This window comes from Lipophrys pholis, assembly GCF_963383615.2.
Source record: "Lipophrys pholis genome assembly, chromosome: 3".
NCBI classification, from domain to species: Eukaryota; Metazoa; Chordata; class Actinopteri; order Blenniiformes; family Blenniidae; genus Lipophrys; species Lipophrys pholis.
This window is the reverse complement of record NC_137627.1, coordinates 419171-436954: the sequence shown is the minus strand read 5'-3', so window position 1 is coordinate 436954 and position 17784 is coordinate 419171. Positions and strand designations below refer to the sequence as shown.

Genomic DNA, 17784 nt, shown 5'->3' with positions numbered 1-17784 from the left:
TTTGCATGTCAGTCAAGGAGTTGGTGCTTTGAGTTATTTCTGGAATGAAACCACACGCATGTGAACAGGCAACAATGGTGAGGAAACCTATGGACAGACTCTCAACCATAAAACTACCAAGTCCAGGACAACATGGACAGGAAGTCATGATACTCTGGAGGCAAACCTTGTTATTGTCCATGTTCTGGCGTATGTGCAGAACCAGCGTTTCCCGCATGCACAGATCTTCTACAAGCTAAAGTTCCACCCAGAGTTTTCACAAAGTGTTGCTTTCTCTCGTTTATGAACCCAAAGTGTTTTCAAAAGTTTCCACCTTGGGAGTCGTTCTGAAAACGTTTTGTCTTCATGGTTCGGAGCTCTGTTGGTGTGTACCGGCCCTGACAGGGTCAACCACTCCATCTCCAATGTTATGTCAACATGCTGTGTTGAATCCAGGCTGGGGGGGCAGAAAGCCGAGTCCTGGGCACCGGGGGAGGGGGGGCACCGATGAGGAGATGAGCCGGGCGGGCAGACAGACCAGTGCTGTGGATCAGGAGACAATGTGCCTACATAACCCAGTTACTTCAGCCCGAAAGTGACGCAGGGACCCGGGTCGGGTAATCTAATCTGAACCGCCCCTCTCTAATGTCAGCGTGGCAGATTATTGGAAGAGAATCGTATGGCCACACGGGAGACTCAACAGCATGGCTGGCAGGCAGGGATCAGGTTTTATTAACGCCCAGTGAAATTGGTTTAAAGCAACTTGTTGTCATTTGAAATGGGAAACACATGAGGCGGATCGCAGCGTGGAGGAGTGGAGTGTTCAAACAGAGAGGTAATAAACCGAGCTGTCACACTCAGCGGTGATGTAACATGACATGGAAATGACAGGAAGCAGAGCAAAATCGAATGAAATGGAAGAGTCCGTTTTTCATGGATGATGTCAGAGATGTGTCAGCTTTGGGGGGGGGGGGGGGGTGAAAAGAGGCTCTAAAATAAGAGGGGGCTTCACAAATCACAAATAATGCATTAGCAGTTGGGGCTGCGATGGAAGCAGCCCTGCCTGCTGTCCTCCAGCCTTCAGGACAGCTCCATCACAATCTCACAGCCTCATCCGTGTCGCCTCACAAACACACGTTTGATTGTCATGAGCAAGATTTTTTTTGGGGGGGGGGGGGGGGCGTTTGCTGAGGGAAAGCCCAATGCAATGATGTCATAGGCTCCGGACCATCGCCTCCACAGCGCCGTGCCAAAGTCTACCGATAAATCCTCCATTTATCGTCAGCGAGGAAAGCTGAGCTTCTGACACCAGACGACTTGTGACAATTCAACACAGACATGCATGTCTGTGATTCGGCATCAAACGGGACTAGAAATAGATATAAATAGTTAAAAATCACTGATATTACGCTCAGGAGCACACGTTATGATGAGGAAATAAAACACTGTATTTCCAGGATGATTACAGGTTTCTTGACAGGATATGAGCCGCATATACACAGAAAGTGACATGAATATACTCGAGTGTGTAATATTGACGAGCGATGTGTGTACACCGGTTGATCCGAGCACGACGCGTTAAAACCGGCAGTCTGTCTATGGAGTTCGGCGTGTGACCGGCTCCTGCCGCTTCTCTCGCCCCCAGCTCGGGCATTAGAAACGGGAGGCTTTTACTCACATGACTGGGTGAAAACTGTTCACCCCGGCCGGTGTCAGCGCGGCTCACCCCGCTATGTGACACACATCCTCCGGGCACCGTGCCGCGCCCGGCCCCACGTACACACCGAGCCGAGGGGAGGCTCCAGCCGGGACTGGAGGAGGGAGAGGGGGGCGAGGAGAGCTGCTGGGAGCCGCTGCTGAGCTCCGCACCGAGGCGATCGAGTTACCGGAAATAAACACACACCATTTCCGCTTTGAACATTCACAATAAAACGCCAACAAGATTACAAACGGAACATCATAGAGACGAAACTACCAATCAATACCCGCGCACTTACATTTAAGACTATTAGCACATATTTACAAGAGTTAACGTTGAGATTTCTCAATCAGTGAGCCATACAAATCCTCACACTGTTACCAATGCTTTTAATGTGAAGTTTTTCCGCCGCTCTTTCTGTGTGTTCCAGTGAGCTTCACAAACGTCTTCCTGTTCGCGGTGATGTGGACTATTGAGAGATTTACAGCTGCTTTAAAGAGTCACAGCAGTGGCTTTTATGGCTTGTTGTTGTTCTACGTCTCTGTAATTAGGAGTCAGTTTTACATGAGACAAAACAAACAAATCATTTTCTGGGCAACCAAATGAGAGTCGTTCCATCTTCCACCCCACTGCAGCCAGTGAGTGGTCAAAAAGACTGGCTATCACCAGACCCCCACAGAAACCCTGCAAGCAACCCTGAGTCACTAACAACCCTTCTCCCTCAGGTTTCCCTAGGAAATCAAACATTTCCATCAGTCTTGCCCTCTTCAGGTATTCGACCAGTCACAGTGAGTCACTGTCTCAGCAGCAGGTTTGGTTGTTTGCTGGGGCGTCAGACCACACTGGTTTTTAGTCAAATAAATAAATAAGAACATGCTGCATTGGTGTATTTATTAATTAACCAGACAACAAATTATAATATTCACATGTAAAAAAAATCTAAAGCAGTTATTCCGGCTGTAGATCCACGTGTTGCCGACTGTTGTTTGTAAGCCCACATCTGTATGATGTGGCTCTCTGTCGTACCACCGTCACTTTCGTGGCTCTTGGTCTCTGACTGGTTGGCCTCCCCTGGGAGAACATTTCTGGTTGTTCCTTCTTTCTTTTTTCCAAAGAAAACAGCAGAGACCTGCCTGAGAAATTTAAAAGACTCATCAAGAAGCACGACAAACTTCAAAGATTACACGGTCATCAGCAAGAAGTCTGTAATCCTCGTTTGTTCACCGCCACATCCTCAACCTGGTTCACGATCATTAAAGGGTTCAGATGTTTCTCTTTAAGGAACCAAGACCAAACTCACTGAGATACACGTGTGAAGGATAAAAACACGGAGAAAGCTTCAGGCTGAGCAGGAACAATGTGATGGCTTCTTTCACCATGTAACATCACCAAACACCAAACGGAGCCCGACTCCAGCGGCCAAAGCCAAAGAGCAGAGCAGCAGGAAATAAAAGCAGGAAATGACCATAAGTGTCAGTGATGCACCGTAGTCTTCCTAGAGTTATGTTTCATGAATACATGAAACCAATGATCGATGGGTAATGTAATGAATCGTCTGTTTACATGAAGCTCAGAACTAAATCCAGCCATTCCACTGTGATATACGGGAGGTGGGTGGGTGGGTGGGAGGGTGGGGAGCCCAGATGGAGGAGTATCTTGCATGGAAACTCCAAATGGGTGTGAATTCGTAAATTGAGCAGTAAACAACTAAAATCTACCGACAAGCCTTTGGACAAAGGACAAATGTTTAAAGGCCTAAACCTTTTGTTGTATTTAGTTTTTTTTGCATTTATTTATATATCCAATGTTTGGTACTCAGTCAGAAGACACTGTAACACAACGGAATGCCGTCTGAAACATTTAAAATATAGATTATTCATCAGACTGGAAATGTGGATTTTATGGTTTCAAAAGACCTGAAGAGTAAAGCACCAGGAAATATGTGGTTTTACTTAGAAATGGTTAAAACCGTATCTATGACCCAGCACAATGCATCCTGCATGACAGAGCGTGGGGCTTGTATTCAGAGCTGCTCTGTGCAGACTGCAGAGCAGCCAGGGACGGACACAGCGGTGAAATCACCCGGAGATAAAAAGGCCTTTTACCGTGAAGCAACACACAGAAGGCCAACGGGTGCAGGAAGTGGGGGCAGTCTGGGAGGGCTGCAGAGATGGCAGACAGTAGAGTGGGACTGGAGCATTATAAATAGTTTCTGGAAACAGATACTGTAACTCCAGCCGTCAGACACTTTGAGTGAGCAGCTCCGGGCCACAGAAGCTGTCTGCCGGTCCGGCTGGCAGACATAGGAAGTGTCCTATCAGCCAGGAGGCGGGCGGCTGTGACACAACGGGCTGACGACGGGCGGCGGATCGTCAATGATCCGACTAAACAAACAAACTAAAGAAAGGTCCATGTGACTGGGACAAACTGCACTGTGGCACTTCTTGGGTGTATTCAGCACAAGTACCTCACAACAGGCGCAGAATGACCCAAACATGACCCGAATAAAAACCATGCAGGCGCAGGGAGAACATGCAAACTCAATGACTGTGCTTTTACTGACTGTGGCCTGAGTCCTGCAGAGGAAGACTCAACTGAGATGAGCAGAGGGATTCTATCAAAGAACTGGAAGTTAGTGGTCAGAGACTCCTGCCTCCATCCGTCTATAGGGACTGGATTTATGGAGTGTTGCTCTGTCCCATCCTTGTCTCTCTGTCTATCAACCAACGCCAACTGGAAAAGCAGGTTAGGGTTAGGGTTAGGCTCAGGGTTAGGGTTAGGGTTAGGCTCAGGGTTAGGGTTAGGCTCAGGGTTAGGGTTAGGCTCAGGGTTAGGCTCAGGGTTAGGCTCAGGGTTAGGGTTAGGCTCAGGGTTAGGGTTAGGGTTAGGCTCAGGGTTAGGGTTAGGCTCAGGGTTAGGGTTAGGCTCAGGGTTAGGGTTAGGCTCAGGGTTAGGGTTAGGCTCAGGGTTAGGGTTAGGCTCAGGATTAGGGTTAGGCTCAGGGTTAGGGTTAGGCTCAGGGTTAGGGTTAGGCTCAGAGTTAGGGTTAGGGTTAGGCTCAGGGTTAGGGTTAGGCTCAGGGTTAGGGTTAGGCTCAGAGTTAGGGTTAGGCTCAGGGTTAGGGTTAGGCTCAGGGTTAGGGTTAGGCTCAGGGTTAGGGTTAGGCTCAGAGTTAGGGTTAGGGTTAAAGTCACTTATGATTGCTCATGTGGAATTGTTGGTTTAGTCGATACAAGTGCCTTGAAATGAGGCAGCGTTGTATTTGGTGCTATAGATATCAAATTGAACTCTGTAGATCCACAGGCTGATCACCTCGGTGCACTGATGCAGGAAGTCATGCAGAATTAGGAACTAATATCACACCGGGCAGCTTATTCTAACTGCGTCCTTGAGGTCTTTGTCTTTGCTGGACTCCCTGCAGCTCTGCCAGAGTCACACACACCTTTCAGTTGGGTGATTTCTGCATCTCAACACAACATGCACACCTACAGTCGTCCATCACCACGACACATTCCTTCAGACTTCTGTTTGATCAGAGAGGATTTGACATCCACTCTTCTTTCTATGTTCTTCATGTCTGTGATTGTCGCTAACTGTGTGGAGTCCGCTTTCCTCCGACTGTCCAAAAACATTCATTTAACAATAACTGGCGCCTGTACATTGTTTGCGTCGCTCCGTTTGTCCGGTCCTGTAATGATTCTTCCCTCCAAACTCAACTGGAATCAAATGCAGAACCCTGAATTGTAGGAAGCGAGACAGAGGACATACGGACGGTCTTCTTAATCCTGACCGGCTGATTTTGGCTTCATGTTTGAGAGTCGAGATCGACTTTGATTTGGAGACTGCACACAAGATAAAGGGTTTTATCTGGACATAGAGGGAATGGGGATTTCTAAACTCTCTGGTCTGGTTGGGTTTGGTCTCAATTACAGATAAGATATGATAAATATGTTTAGTTCATCATGGGAGTGGTGTAAGCAGCCTTCATCCCAATGCCACTCAGGAATGTATAATTGGTACCTTCTTAAACAACGGAAGGCTTTCATTACAGTCGGGAAGTCAACAGGAGCCCCCTCCACACACACACACACACACACACACACACACACACACACACACACACACACACACACACACACACACACACACACACACACACACACACACACACACACACACACACACACACACACACACACACACACACACACACACACACACACACACACACACACACACACACGAGCAGCTGAAAACTTTGCCTGGAGACGCAGAGGAATGAGATGCTCATAAACCATGCATAGTGTGCGCTCCAGCAGCAGGTCCCAGCTGGGTACCATTCAGGCTCCCGGGTTCAGCAGGTTCTGTATTTTAAAGCCTCACGCCGACAACAAGGGCCTCAGAACAGCTACAAACCGGGCTAACGAGCAATTTGGGCCTTTATTAGAGAAAAAAATGCCATTTGGAGGCTTAAAAAAAGAAATGATGAAAAGCTTCAGTAACATTTGAGGTTTGAGACGTGAAAAGTTGTTCAACCCGAGTCAGAGAAAGATTTAAGATTTATTTTCAGCGAATGCTATAGTATGGTAAGCCCTTGCAAACAATTGGAAATAATCTAGAACAAGATTTTTTAATCAGCCTTATTCTGAGATAGTATAATGTGTGACCAAATTAATGTGTTGCTTTGGCCCAGCAGGCCTCCACCTCCACCTCCACCTCCACCTCCACCTCCACCCTCCGCTCCAGCTTGTAAAAGCAGAAGAATGCCAGGAGTTTACTGCTGTACAAACATCCACCTGTAAAACACACTGCCTTGCTCCCCGAACAATCTGGCCCATTCATTCACACGGGCGGAGATGAAACTGGAACTTCTGCAGGAAAAGGCTCTTCTGGGTCCGTTTTATTCACGGGACAAAAGGCCAGTGTGTTTCCATTCACACCGAGGAAGGAGGAAGAATGTTTGCTTCAGTGCTGCATGTGTGCAGTGTAGAGTAGTACCTGCACAGGGTCTGTAGTCCCCGGTGGAGACGGCTCCTCCGTGGGGCATCATGCTCTTCATCCTGAAGGCTTCCTCTGGGTGGTTGAAGCGAAAGAAGGCCGACTGGCCAAAACACAGCAAACACCCTGGAAGGCAAGACGTGTCGTCAGCTTGATTCCACATGGACGGACTGGAAACACCCATTTAACACAATTCACCAACATATTGGAGTGTTCAGGTTTCTGATGGATGGATGGATGGATGGATGGATGGATGGATGGATGGATGGATGGATGGATGGATGGATGGATGGATGGATGGATGGATGGATGGATGGATGGATGGATGGATGGATGGATGGATGGATGGATGGATGGATGGATGGATGCATGCATGGATGGATGGATGGATGGATGGATGGATGGATGGATGGATGGATGGATGGATGGATGGATGGATGGATGGATGGATCTCTTTGAAATGTCTCCACTCAGAGAATTCAGGTCTGGTTTATGAAACAAGTTTCCTCTCACAGCATTTCCATCACAAAGCAGAGTAATAAACACCTAAACATCTCTGACAGAATCCCACTGGACCTACTGGACCCACTGGACCTACTGGACCCACTGGACCTACTGGACCCACTGGACCCACTGGACCTACTGGACCCACTGGACCTACTGGACCCACTGGACCATCTGAGCAGTCACCACAAAAGGTAAATGCGGTGAACGTCAGCTGTACAGGATCTGGGAGAAAACCCCTTCAGCACAAAGCTGAACGCTCACAGTGCTCACTATGAAGAGACGACACCCAGAGCCCATCAGAGAGGAAAATCTGTTGTAGAGGATATCCCAGGATTAAAACATTTAGTAGATATCATGGTTTTTAAATTCTTTGTCACCATTTTCTTTTTAAATGATCATCAAACTTCTTCAGATACACCAGATCCCCCAAAGGTTGACGGAGCCAAACTATGTGATGTGGCTCGCCCTGACATCCCGCCGCCACAGGAAACGCGTCCAGTAGGAGGGAGAAGAGGCTCGAGCAGTCAGCAGGTATTTAGGTCTTTTGTTTAAAGAAAAATGAAAATGTTTCAAAGACTGTTCAGTTCCTCTGGCGAGATGCCAAATGCAGCAGCAGCAGCTTTGTTCCACGTTCTCTAGAGTTCTGCTGACGGGAGGACGCAGTGCAGATTAGCATCAGTTCTTAAGTTCCTTTTAAAGGGTCACATCCTCCAGTGTTTCAACACTTCCACGTGGTCTCGGTCCAGAAAGCTTCAGTATTCTAAGGTTCTAGCTCCTCCTTGATTTTCCTCATTTGGAATATTGGATCATAGGAGCTGCATTCAGAATCTGCTGTGTCTGTGTGAGCTGGACTGGCTCCGCCCACACATGCCCATCTTGGGAAGAGGAGGAAGTACTTGCGCTCGTGGTGCCATGTGCCAGAGCAGAGCTGCCTAATTGTGGGAGGAGTCAAAGTAAAAGTCAAATAAAAAAGGCAGAAAAGTTTTGCCGTGACACAGAAACTTTCTGAGAACAATGTGTGTTTCCACGGCAACGGCAGAAAGACAGAAAACCATGCAGTCAGCATGCCAGACCCGGAGTTAATGAAAGCACACACACACACACACACACACACACACACACACACACACACACACACACACACACACACACACACACACACACACACACACACACACACGAGCAGAGAATACGTTATAAACATCACAGTAAGGACGGACAAACAAGTTGGATTGTTCTTCCAGTGACTCTCAACTATAAAACCACCAAATCCCAGAATATGGACTGAGAGTCTCGACACTCTGGAGGAAAGCATTGTTGTTATTGTCCCCCTACTGAGCATGTGCAGAAGATTTATTTACTACAGCCTTGGTCTGCAGTAGCAGCGTTTCTGCTGTCTTCACAAAGCCCCACCATTTCCAGAAGGTTTCCTTTTTGCTCCTCTACAGTTTTCAAAAAGTTGCATTCTCAGTGGCTGTGAGCAGTTTTCCAACTTGAATAACTTGGTGCTTGACTGTGCAGATTAACACGGCTGATCCTCGCGCCCCTCAGGCCTTTATTCAGCGAGTCCAAACAACAAACGGGCTCTCCATGGTGATCCATCGCGCCGACTCAGCAGGTAAGCAGTGTTTACAGCTTCCTTAGCGTCGCTCCAGAGTCCCGCACGCATTAGGAGGGAAACGAGTTCCACGTGCGGAAAGTAAGGAAAGAATGAGAAGTTGTCCTTCATGCAGATCGCCATGGCGATGTACAGAAACACCTGATGGAACGCAGCTGCTGGCTCAGGCCCAAACAGGATATCACTGCTGATTAAACACCTGAGCACCAATACTTCATATTTATATTCAGTATATTTAGATAAATTATTGATTATTCGGGGAACTAATGAGGGCCCACACGATATATATTGAAATGTTGCATGTATACTCTGCAAACTTTGAATAAGAGAGAAAAATTAATATCTCAAAACTGCAAATAAACTCATACATTTGAATCAATTGGCGACAATAACAATTTCATAACCTGAGTTTACCTGGTGAACACACAAACATAATTCAATAATGACCAAAAACTAGAAAATAAACTCAAATGGGGATAGAAAAGGAGCACTGTTATTTGGGAGAGCAACTCTCGAAGCACGAAGACATTAACATCGTCGACGTAAGTGTTTCTCATCAGAAATCATTTCGCATGATGCAGCAGTGACATGCAGTCAGGGTGAGCAGTGCCTCACCCTCCGACCACCAGCAACCGCTCACTCTCTCACTCTCTCACTACATTCACCCTCCAACCACCACCAACCACTCACTCTCTCACTACATTCACCCTCCGACCACCACCAACCACTCTCTCTCTCACTACATTCACCCTCTGACCACCACCAACCACTCACTCTCTCACTCTCTCACTACATTCACCCTCTGACCACCACCAACCACTCACTCTCTCACTCTCTCACTACATTCACCCTCCGACCACCACCAACCACTCACTCTCTCACTCTCTCACTACATTCACCCTCCGACCACCACCAACCACTCACTCTCTCACTACATTCACCCTCTGACCACCACCAACCACTCACTCTCTCACTACATTCACCCTCTGACCACCACCAACCACTCACTCTCACTCTCTCACTACATTCACCCTCCGACCACCACCAACCACTCACTCTCTCACTACATTCACCCTCCGACCACCACCAACCACTCACTCTCTCACTACATTCACCCTCTGACCACCACCAACCACTCTCTCTCTCACTCTGTCACTACATTCACCCTCTGACCACCACCAACCACTCACTCTCTCACTACATTCACCCTCCGACCACCACCAACCACTCACTCTCTCACCCATTAACACAGGTTTGTGGTTCAGTGTCTTGCCCAAGGACACTTCGGCATGTAGGCAGGCAGAGATGGGAATCGAATGATAACTTCTGTAAAAGTCATGTAGATTCCATGGAACCTGAGTTTCACTGGGACATCGTGATTTAGTACCATCGCATTGCGAGCAAGTAGGCGTTTGTACACATTTTGACTCTGGTATTGGACCATTTCCATTCAACGCTGGTATGAGAGAGGGCGGAGCCTCACAAGTCCAAACATGATAAGAGACCTGCCTGTTCTGCATGTTCACAAATAAATAAAACACAGACCATCCAAACCTCTACAGCAGGTCTTGGTGTTGGCCGTGTTGCCAACCACCAGTTCAACTGATACCTTATACTAGTAGGATGATACCTAATACTAGTAGAATGATACCAAATACTAGTAGGATGATATCTAATACTAGTAGAATGATACCAAATACTAGTAGGATGATATCTAATACTAGTAGGATGATACCTTATACTAGTAGGATGATATCTAATACTAGTAGGATGATACCTAATACTAGTAGAATGATACCAAATACTAGTAGGATGATATCTAATACTAGTAGGATGATACCTTATACTAGTAGGATGATATCTAATACTAGTAGGATGATACCTTATACTAGTAGGATGATATCTAATACTAGTAGGATGATATCTAATACTAGTAGGATGATACCTTATACTAGTAGGATGATATCTAATACTAGTAGAATGATACCAAATACTAGTAGGATGATATCTAATACTAGTAGGATGATACCTTATACTAGTAGGATGATATCTAATACTAGTAGGATGATACCTTATACTAGTAGAATGATACCAAATACTAGTAGGATGATATCTAATACTAGTAGGATGATACCTTATACTAGTAGGATGATATCTAATACTAGTAGGATGATACCTTATACTAGTAGGATGATATCTAATACTAGTCGGATGATACCTAATACTAGTGGGATGATACCCAATACTAGTAGGATGATACCTTATACTAGTAGGATGATACCCAATACTAGTAGGATGATACCTAATACTAGTAGGATGATATCGTATACTAGTAGGATGATACCCAATACTAGTAGGATGATACCTAATACTAGTAGGATGATATCTTATACTAGTAGGATGATACCCAATACTAGTAGGATGATACCTAATACTAGTAGGATGATACCTAATACTAGTAGGATGATACCCAATACTAGTAGGATGATACCTTATACTAGTAGGATGATACCTTATACTAGTAGGATGATACCCAATACTAGTAGGATGATACCCAATACTAGTAGGATGATACCTAATACTAGTAGGATGATACCCAATACTAGTAGGATGATACCCAATACTAGTAGGATGATACCTTATACTAGTAGGATGATACCCAATACTAGTAGGATGATACCCAATACTAGTAGGATGATACCTAATACTAGTAGGATGATACCCAATACTAGTAGGATGATACCCAATACTAGTAGGATGATACCCAATACTAGTAGGATGATACCCAATACTAGTAGGATGATACCTAATACTAGTAGGATGATACCTTATACTAGTAGGATGATATCTAATACTAGTAGGATGATACCTAATACTAGTAGGATGATACCTTATACTAGTAGGATGATACCTTATACTAGTAGGATGATATCTTATACTAGTAGGATGATACCCAATACTAGTAGGATGATACCTTATACTAGTAGGATGATACCTTATACTAGTAGGATGATACCTAATACTAGTAGGATGATATCTTATACTAGTAGGATGATACCCAATACTAGTAGGATGATACCTAATACTAGTAGGATGATATCTAATACTAGTAGGATGATACCAAATACTAGTAGGATGATACCTAATACTAGTAGGATGATACCCAATACTAGTAGGATGATACCTAATACTAGTAGGATGATACCTAATACTAGTAGGATGATACCTAATACTAGTAGGATGATCCTGCAAGCTGATTCACCCTTGTATACTCTTTCCTCTGCACAAAGTTCTGCACAAGCTGCTTTTTAAAATTTCCATGTGGTTGCAACACCAAGCCTCCCGGCATAGTTTTGGTTGGTAGTTTTCCACAGTTCAAATAGTTTGTGTGGATATTTGGAATCAGCTGGAGAGACGCCACGGCTCTGCTGAGGGAAGAAGAAAAACTAAAGCAGGCTGACGTTGGGAGATGTTGACGCTGCGGTGTTCAGGAGCCACGTCGTCCGCTTGGCCGAGCCGCTCCGGTTGCTCTGGATTCTGCCGGCAGTGCACCGCCGGCCCAGACGTGTACCGACACGATCCCGTCGCTGCAGATCAGTACAGCCGCTCACAGAGAAGGAGCTGCTGGAGAGAAGGTGGCTGGAACGGCGTGATTCTGATGCTGCGGTGACACTCAGCGCTCAGAGAGCTGCAGGGCTTCACTTTTAATCACTTCTGTCAAACAATGAGCAAGTCTGTTGAGGCATAATGGAGACTAATAACCATCACCAGCTCCATTAGTGCTGCTGAGGCTGCCAGGTTCAGCTCCTCGCTCAACTCAAACAACCAACAACCAACCAGCCCAGTGAGATGTTGTCTAGTCGCAGATCTGTACCAGACAAACCTGACAGAAATAACTGAATGCTTTTATTGTGCTTTAAAAGGTGTTATAGCGACAGTTTTAACTATATTAATAACCACACCTTAAGATCTTTTTATAAGGTTAAAAACATTAGTCATAGCAAGAGGCTAATGTGGGAGGCTGGTTTGGGTTAATCCTTTTAAATGTAAAGAATCAATGCTCTTCTTTTCTTCATTCACATTTGTTCTCAGGCACGTCTTTAATCACCAAAAAGCTTTTCATAAAGTTAGAACTAGATGAAGTTAACAGCTTATCAGAAATCAATTATCATGAGGGCTTAAAGGCCTGATTGTCTTAAAATAAATACCGTATTGCTCCCAATAGACGCGCAGTGCAGGAGTGCAAGCCTTGGGGTGCCTGTCTAGTGGGAACATGTGAGCGCAGGTTCAAATATTCTACAAAATACGGTAATTACATGTGCCTTTGTTGACACGGAAGTAGTGCTGCACTTGTGCATATCCAGATTAAGACGCCCCCCCCCCGGCGGGAAACCACACACGGCGGCGATCATCAGTTATTTAAGATTGAGGAGTAGTTACATTTATTTTACATTATATTTAGTTACATCTATACTGTCTTAGTTACATTTGGTCCTTTGAGGGCAGCCATTATGCTGAGGTGGCCCTCGGTGGAAATGAGTTTGACTCTCCTGGTGTAGACGATAGATAAATAGCTTTATACTCTGTCTATATTCTGAATCATTTCATATTCATGAATGCTGTTCAGTCAGATCAAAACATGTTAATGTTAGTCACCGAGCTGGAAACATTGAAATGAATTACTTGTTATTGAGAATAATTGTTGAGTTTCTAAATCAATGTGACTTAACAGAAATGACTCCTACAGAATAAGATACCATCACTTCGTAAAAGCAAAACAATCTTGTAAAAAGCAAAACAAAAAAATCATGGAATAAGAATATTACTAAAAAAACTCCAGAGCCTCAAAGTTAACTACTGACGTAGAACTAACTTCTATATCAAAATATACAGGAACAAACCATCGGTGACCATTGAGCAAGAGAAATGTCTCCAAAAAGAAACAGCAGCTGCTGCTGGCGGAAAACTTGTCGAAAGTCTAGTTACGTTTGGACATAAATACAAAAATGATTGTGACTGATACGGTTTTACAGACACAACTTATACTCCAGATAATACGGTAAAATATGGTCATTGAAATCCAGCTCAGTCAACACAGTCACATTTAGCTAAAGTTCAACCAGAATTTAAAGCATTTTTTTAATAAGATCCATCTTATTTGTGTCGTGAAAAACAGTGACTATCTGTGCGTCGTGGTCGCCGCTGCAGGCTGACGTTTTCACCAGCGCCTCTTCCTCTCGGCACAAACTGCTGCTGGCAGCTGAGAGAGCATGTTTCCTCCTCACTCACAAGCAGTGGACACGACTGAAGCTCCTGCAGCTTCCATTTCACTACACCTTCCCTCTGTACGTGGAATATCTGTGCATACGTCAACTCAACGCGTCATGGCATGAAACATGAGTCAGGTTAGGAAAGACGGCGACGGTCCGAAGCCACGCTGTTCTACCTCTGCTTGTGTTCCAGCCAGTCCTGCAGTGGAAAATATTAAAGAAAAATGGTCTCACATTGACCACAGGAATGTTTGGAAGATCCTGGAAGACACCAGTCAGCAGCAGAAATCTCCTTCCTCCAGTGTTTTATCCAGATGTAAGGCGCCACTTAATGATCGTAAGACTCTCGGTTTACGGAAACGATTTCTAATGACCAAAGTTCGTTTTACCACCAAAAATGGTGCCGAACCGACCCTCAGGGTACTAGAAGCTTCTAAACTCAACACAAAGTATACAAATCTGAAGTGATAGAATTTGGGCTTTTGGGGGGGGGGGGGGGGGCTTCAGTCGTTAGATTTTAAGTCTTTGTTTTGGTCTTTCAATTGTTAAAATAAATTTAGATGATCTAACCCTGGAAAGTTAAAGCTACAGAGCTGCTGAGTAGAAGGGAACTTTAGTTCACGAGCATGATTATCCATAACGTTAACACAGATTAGATTGTAGGCTGTGTCAGAAAAAACATGACATATAATCCCTCCACTGGAGCGACGGACTCCACTGGAGCGACGGACTCCACTGGAGCGACGGACTCCACTGGATCGACGGACTCCACTGGAGCGACGGACTCCACTGGAGCGATTCCCTCCACTGGAGCGACGGACTCCACTGGATCGACGGACTCCACTGGAGCGACGGACTCCACTGGAGCGATTCCCTCCACTGGAGCGATTCCCTCCACTGGAGCGACGGACTCCACTGGAGCGACGGACTCCACTGGAGCGACAGACTCCTCTGGAGCGACGGACTCCACTGGAGCGACGGACTCCACTGGAGCGACGGACTCCACTGGAGCGACGGACTCCACTGGAGCGACGGACTCCAGACTCCACTAGAGTGATTCACTCAGCTGGAGCGACGGACTCAACTGGAGCGACGGACTCCACTGGAGCGATTCCCTCCACTGGAGCGACGGACTCCACTGGAGCGACGGACTCCACTGGAGCGACGGACTCTACTGGAGCGACGGACTCCACTGGAGCGACGGACTCCAGACTCCACTAGAGTGATTCACTCCACTGGATCGACGGACTCCACTGGAGCGATTCCCTCCACTGGAGCGATTCCCTCCACTGGAGCGACGGACTCCACTGGAGCGACGGACTCCACTGGAGCGACGGACTCCTCTGGAGCGACGGACTCCACTGGAGCGACGGACTCCACTGGAGCGACGGACTCCAGACTCCACTAGAGTGATTCACTCCACTGGAGCGACGGACTCCACTGGAGCGACGGACTCCACTGGAGCGACGGACTCCACTGGAGCGACGGACTCCTCTGGAGCGACGGACTCCACTGGAGCGACGGACTCCACTGGAGCAATTCCCTCCACTGGAGCGACGGATTCCACTGGAGCAATTCCCTCCACTGGATCGACGGACTCCTCTGGAGCGACGGACTCCACTGGAGCGATTCACTCCACTGGAGCGACGGACTCCACTGGAGCGACGGACTCCACTGGAGCGATTCACTCCACTGGAGCGACGGACTCCACTGGAGCGATTCACTCCACTGGAGCGACGGACTCCACTGGAGCGATTCACTCCACTGGAGCGACGGACTCCCCTGGAGCGACGGACTCCACTGGAGCGATTCACTCCACTGGAGCGACGGACTCCACTGGAGCGACGGACTCCACTGGAGCGACGGACTCCACTGGAGCGACGGACTCCTCTGGAGCGACGGACTCCTCTGGAGCGACGGACTCCACTGGAGCGACGGACTCCTCTGGAGCGACGGACTCCACTGGAGCGATTCACTCCACTGGATCGACGGACTCCACTGGAGCGACGGACTCCACTGGAGCGACGGACTCCTCTGGAGCGACGGACTCCACTGGAGCGACGGACTCCACTGGAGCGACGGACTCCACTGGAGCGATTCACTCCACTGGAGCGACGGACTCCACTGGAGCGACGGACTCCACTGGAGCGACGGACTCCACTGGAGCGATTCACTCCACTGGAGCGACGGACTCCACTGGAGCGATTCACTCCACTGGAGCGACGGACTCCTCTGGAGCGACGGACTCCCCTGGAGCGACGGACTCCCCTGGAGCGACGGACTCCTCTGGAGCACCTGAAGCCAACACCTTGAACATTAACCTGCACGGTTGAATTTTCACTGGTTTTTCTTTCCACGATTTCTTTTCTTCAACTGGTTTTAAAGTCGATTCCAAGAAAGCCGGACTTCTTCTCCCAGAGTCATCCTGCGGTGCTGCGAGCACCGCAGGATGACTCTGGGACCCACAAGGGGAACCAGCATGCACCAAGGGGAGACCCAGACAAAGTTAACAGGTAATCAATAGGTATTGGCAGGTAGTTAAAGGGGAGTGGTTCCTATTCCAGAACTCCACCATAACGGCAGCAGTGACGTCTCTCTGAAACATCTCGCTCTCAGTCTCCACCTCCCTCCCGTACCTGTAATTTGACACCTGCTCCATCGTCTTCTCACAGCTTTGCAATCCTTTTTTGGAAAAATGACCCATAAATGAAACCTTGTACTTGTACTTGTACCTTGTACTATCTAGCATTAAACACATTTTTTGTAATTTGACACCAGCAGTCCTGTTCTCGATTCCTGAGTCGATGATCATATCAGGATCTTATGACGAGATGATGTCATAGACTACTGTGAACATGGTATAATAATGTTTAAAAACAAAAAACACATTTTAATTGATCGTTGGGTTTATAATTATTATTTCTTCCCTAATTCAGACAGAGTTGCTCTTTAGCCACAGACTACTTCACTGGATGAAATGACTGAGGATTGATTACAACACTGCCACCAAGTGGCCTAAGGTGTAAGGACATTTCTTTCTTTGATTGAGGCTGCTGGTTTTCTAGGATTATCTTCACGGTGACTGAAATTAATGCTGCTAAAGAGCTGCTATGTTACCGTAAAGTTAGATTCTATTCACATTATCAATCATCATATAAACTCATTAATATATTCTTAACGTTTATGCACTGTGCCCAGCTCATGAAAGAAAGAGAACTTAACCTTTACTTTAGTTTTTCTTCTGGTTTGTAAACGCATCACAGATCCAAAGTGGTATTCCCCCAATGGATCCCCTGCAGCAGCGGCGCTGAGCTCCACTACTGGCAGGCCCTCCAAGCTAATTACTGCTCATCTATTCAAGCATTGCAGCGGCGAGCAGTTCTTCATGATGATAGATCCTCCCGCTGCGAGAAGACACGGGACTATAGAGCTGCACAGAATAGGTGCAGATTTATGGTCCCGGGGGAGACACGGAGCATTTATCCAGGTCGGAGGGACGAGTGGGGCTCTGAACGGGTCGTCTATCACACTGAGCGCCGACCAGGTGGGACCATAAATCATCAGATAGTCATCACTGAGCAGCCACATGGTGTTGACAAGCTACCGTGCTTCGTTTTGCAATTACAGGAATGGAAGGTAATTTAATGGAAGTACTTGGTGTTGAGTCAATAAACAGGGAAGGACAGATGGCCTTTATCATGAACTCTACCCGC

The 17784-nt window shown here is 46.7% G+C and overlaps 1 protein-coding gene across 1 annotated transcript in view; it reads right to left on the bottom strand.

Moving 5' to 3' along the window:
* Window positions 1–17784, bottom strand: part of phldb1b (pleckstrin homology-like domain, family B, member 1b) — a gene marked incomplete at its 5' end in the record, with an annotated part of 92083 nt that overhangs the window by 56411 nt on the left and 17888 nt on the right. Inside the window, 1 exon segment of the mRNA XM_080459672.1 lies at window positions 6677–6802. Within this exon segment, the coding sequence (XP_080315798.1) occupies window positions 6677–6802 (126 nt within the window).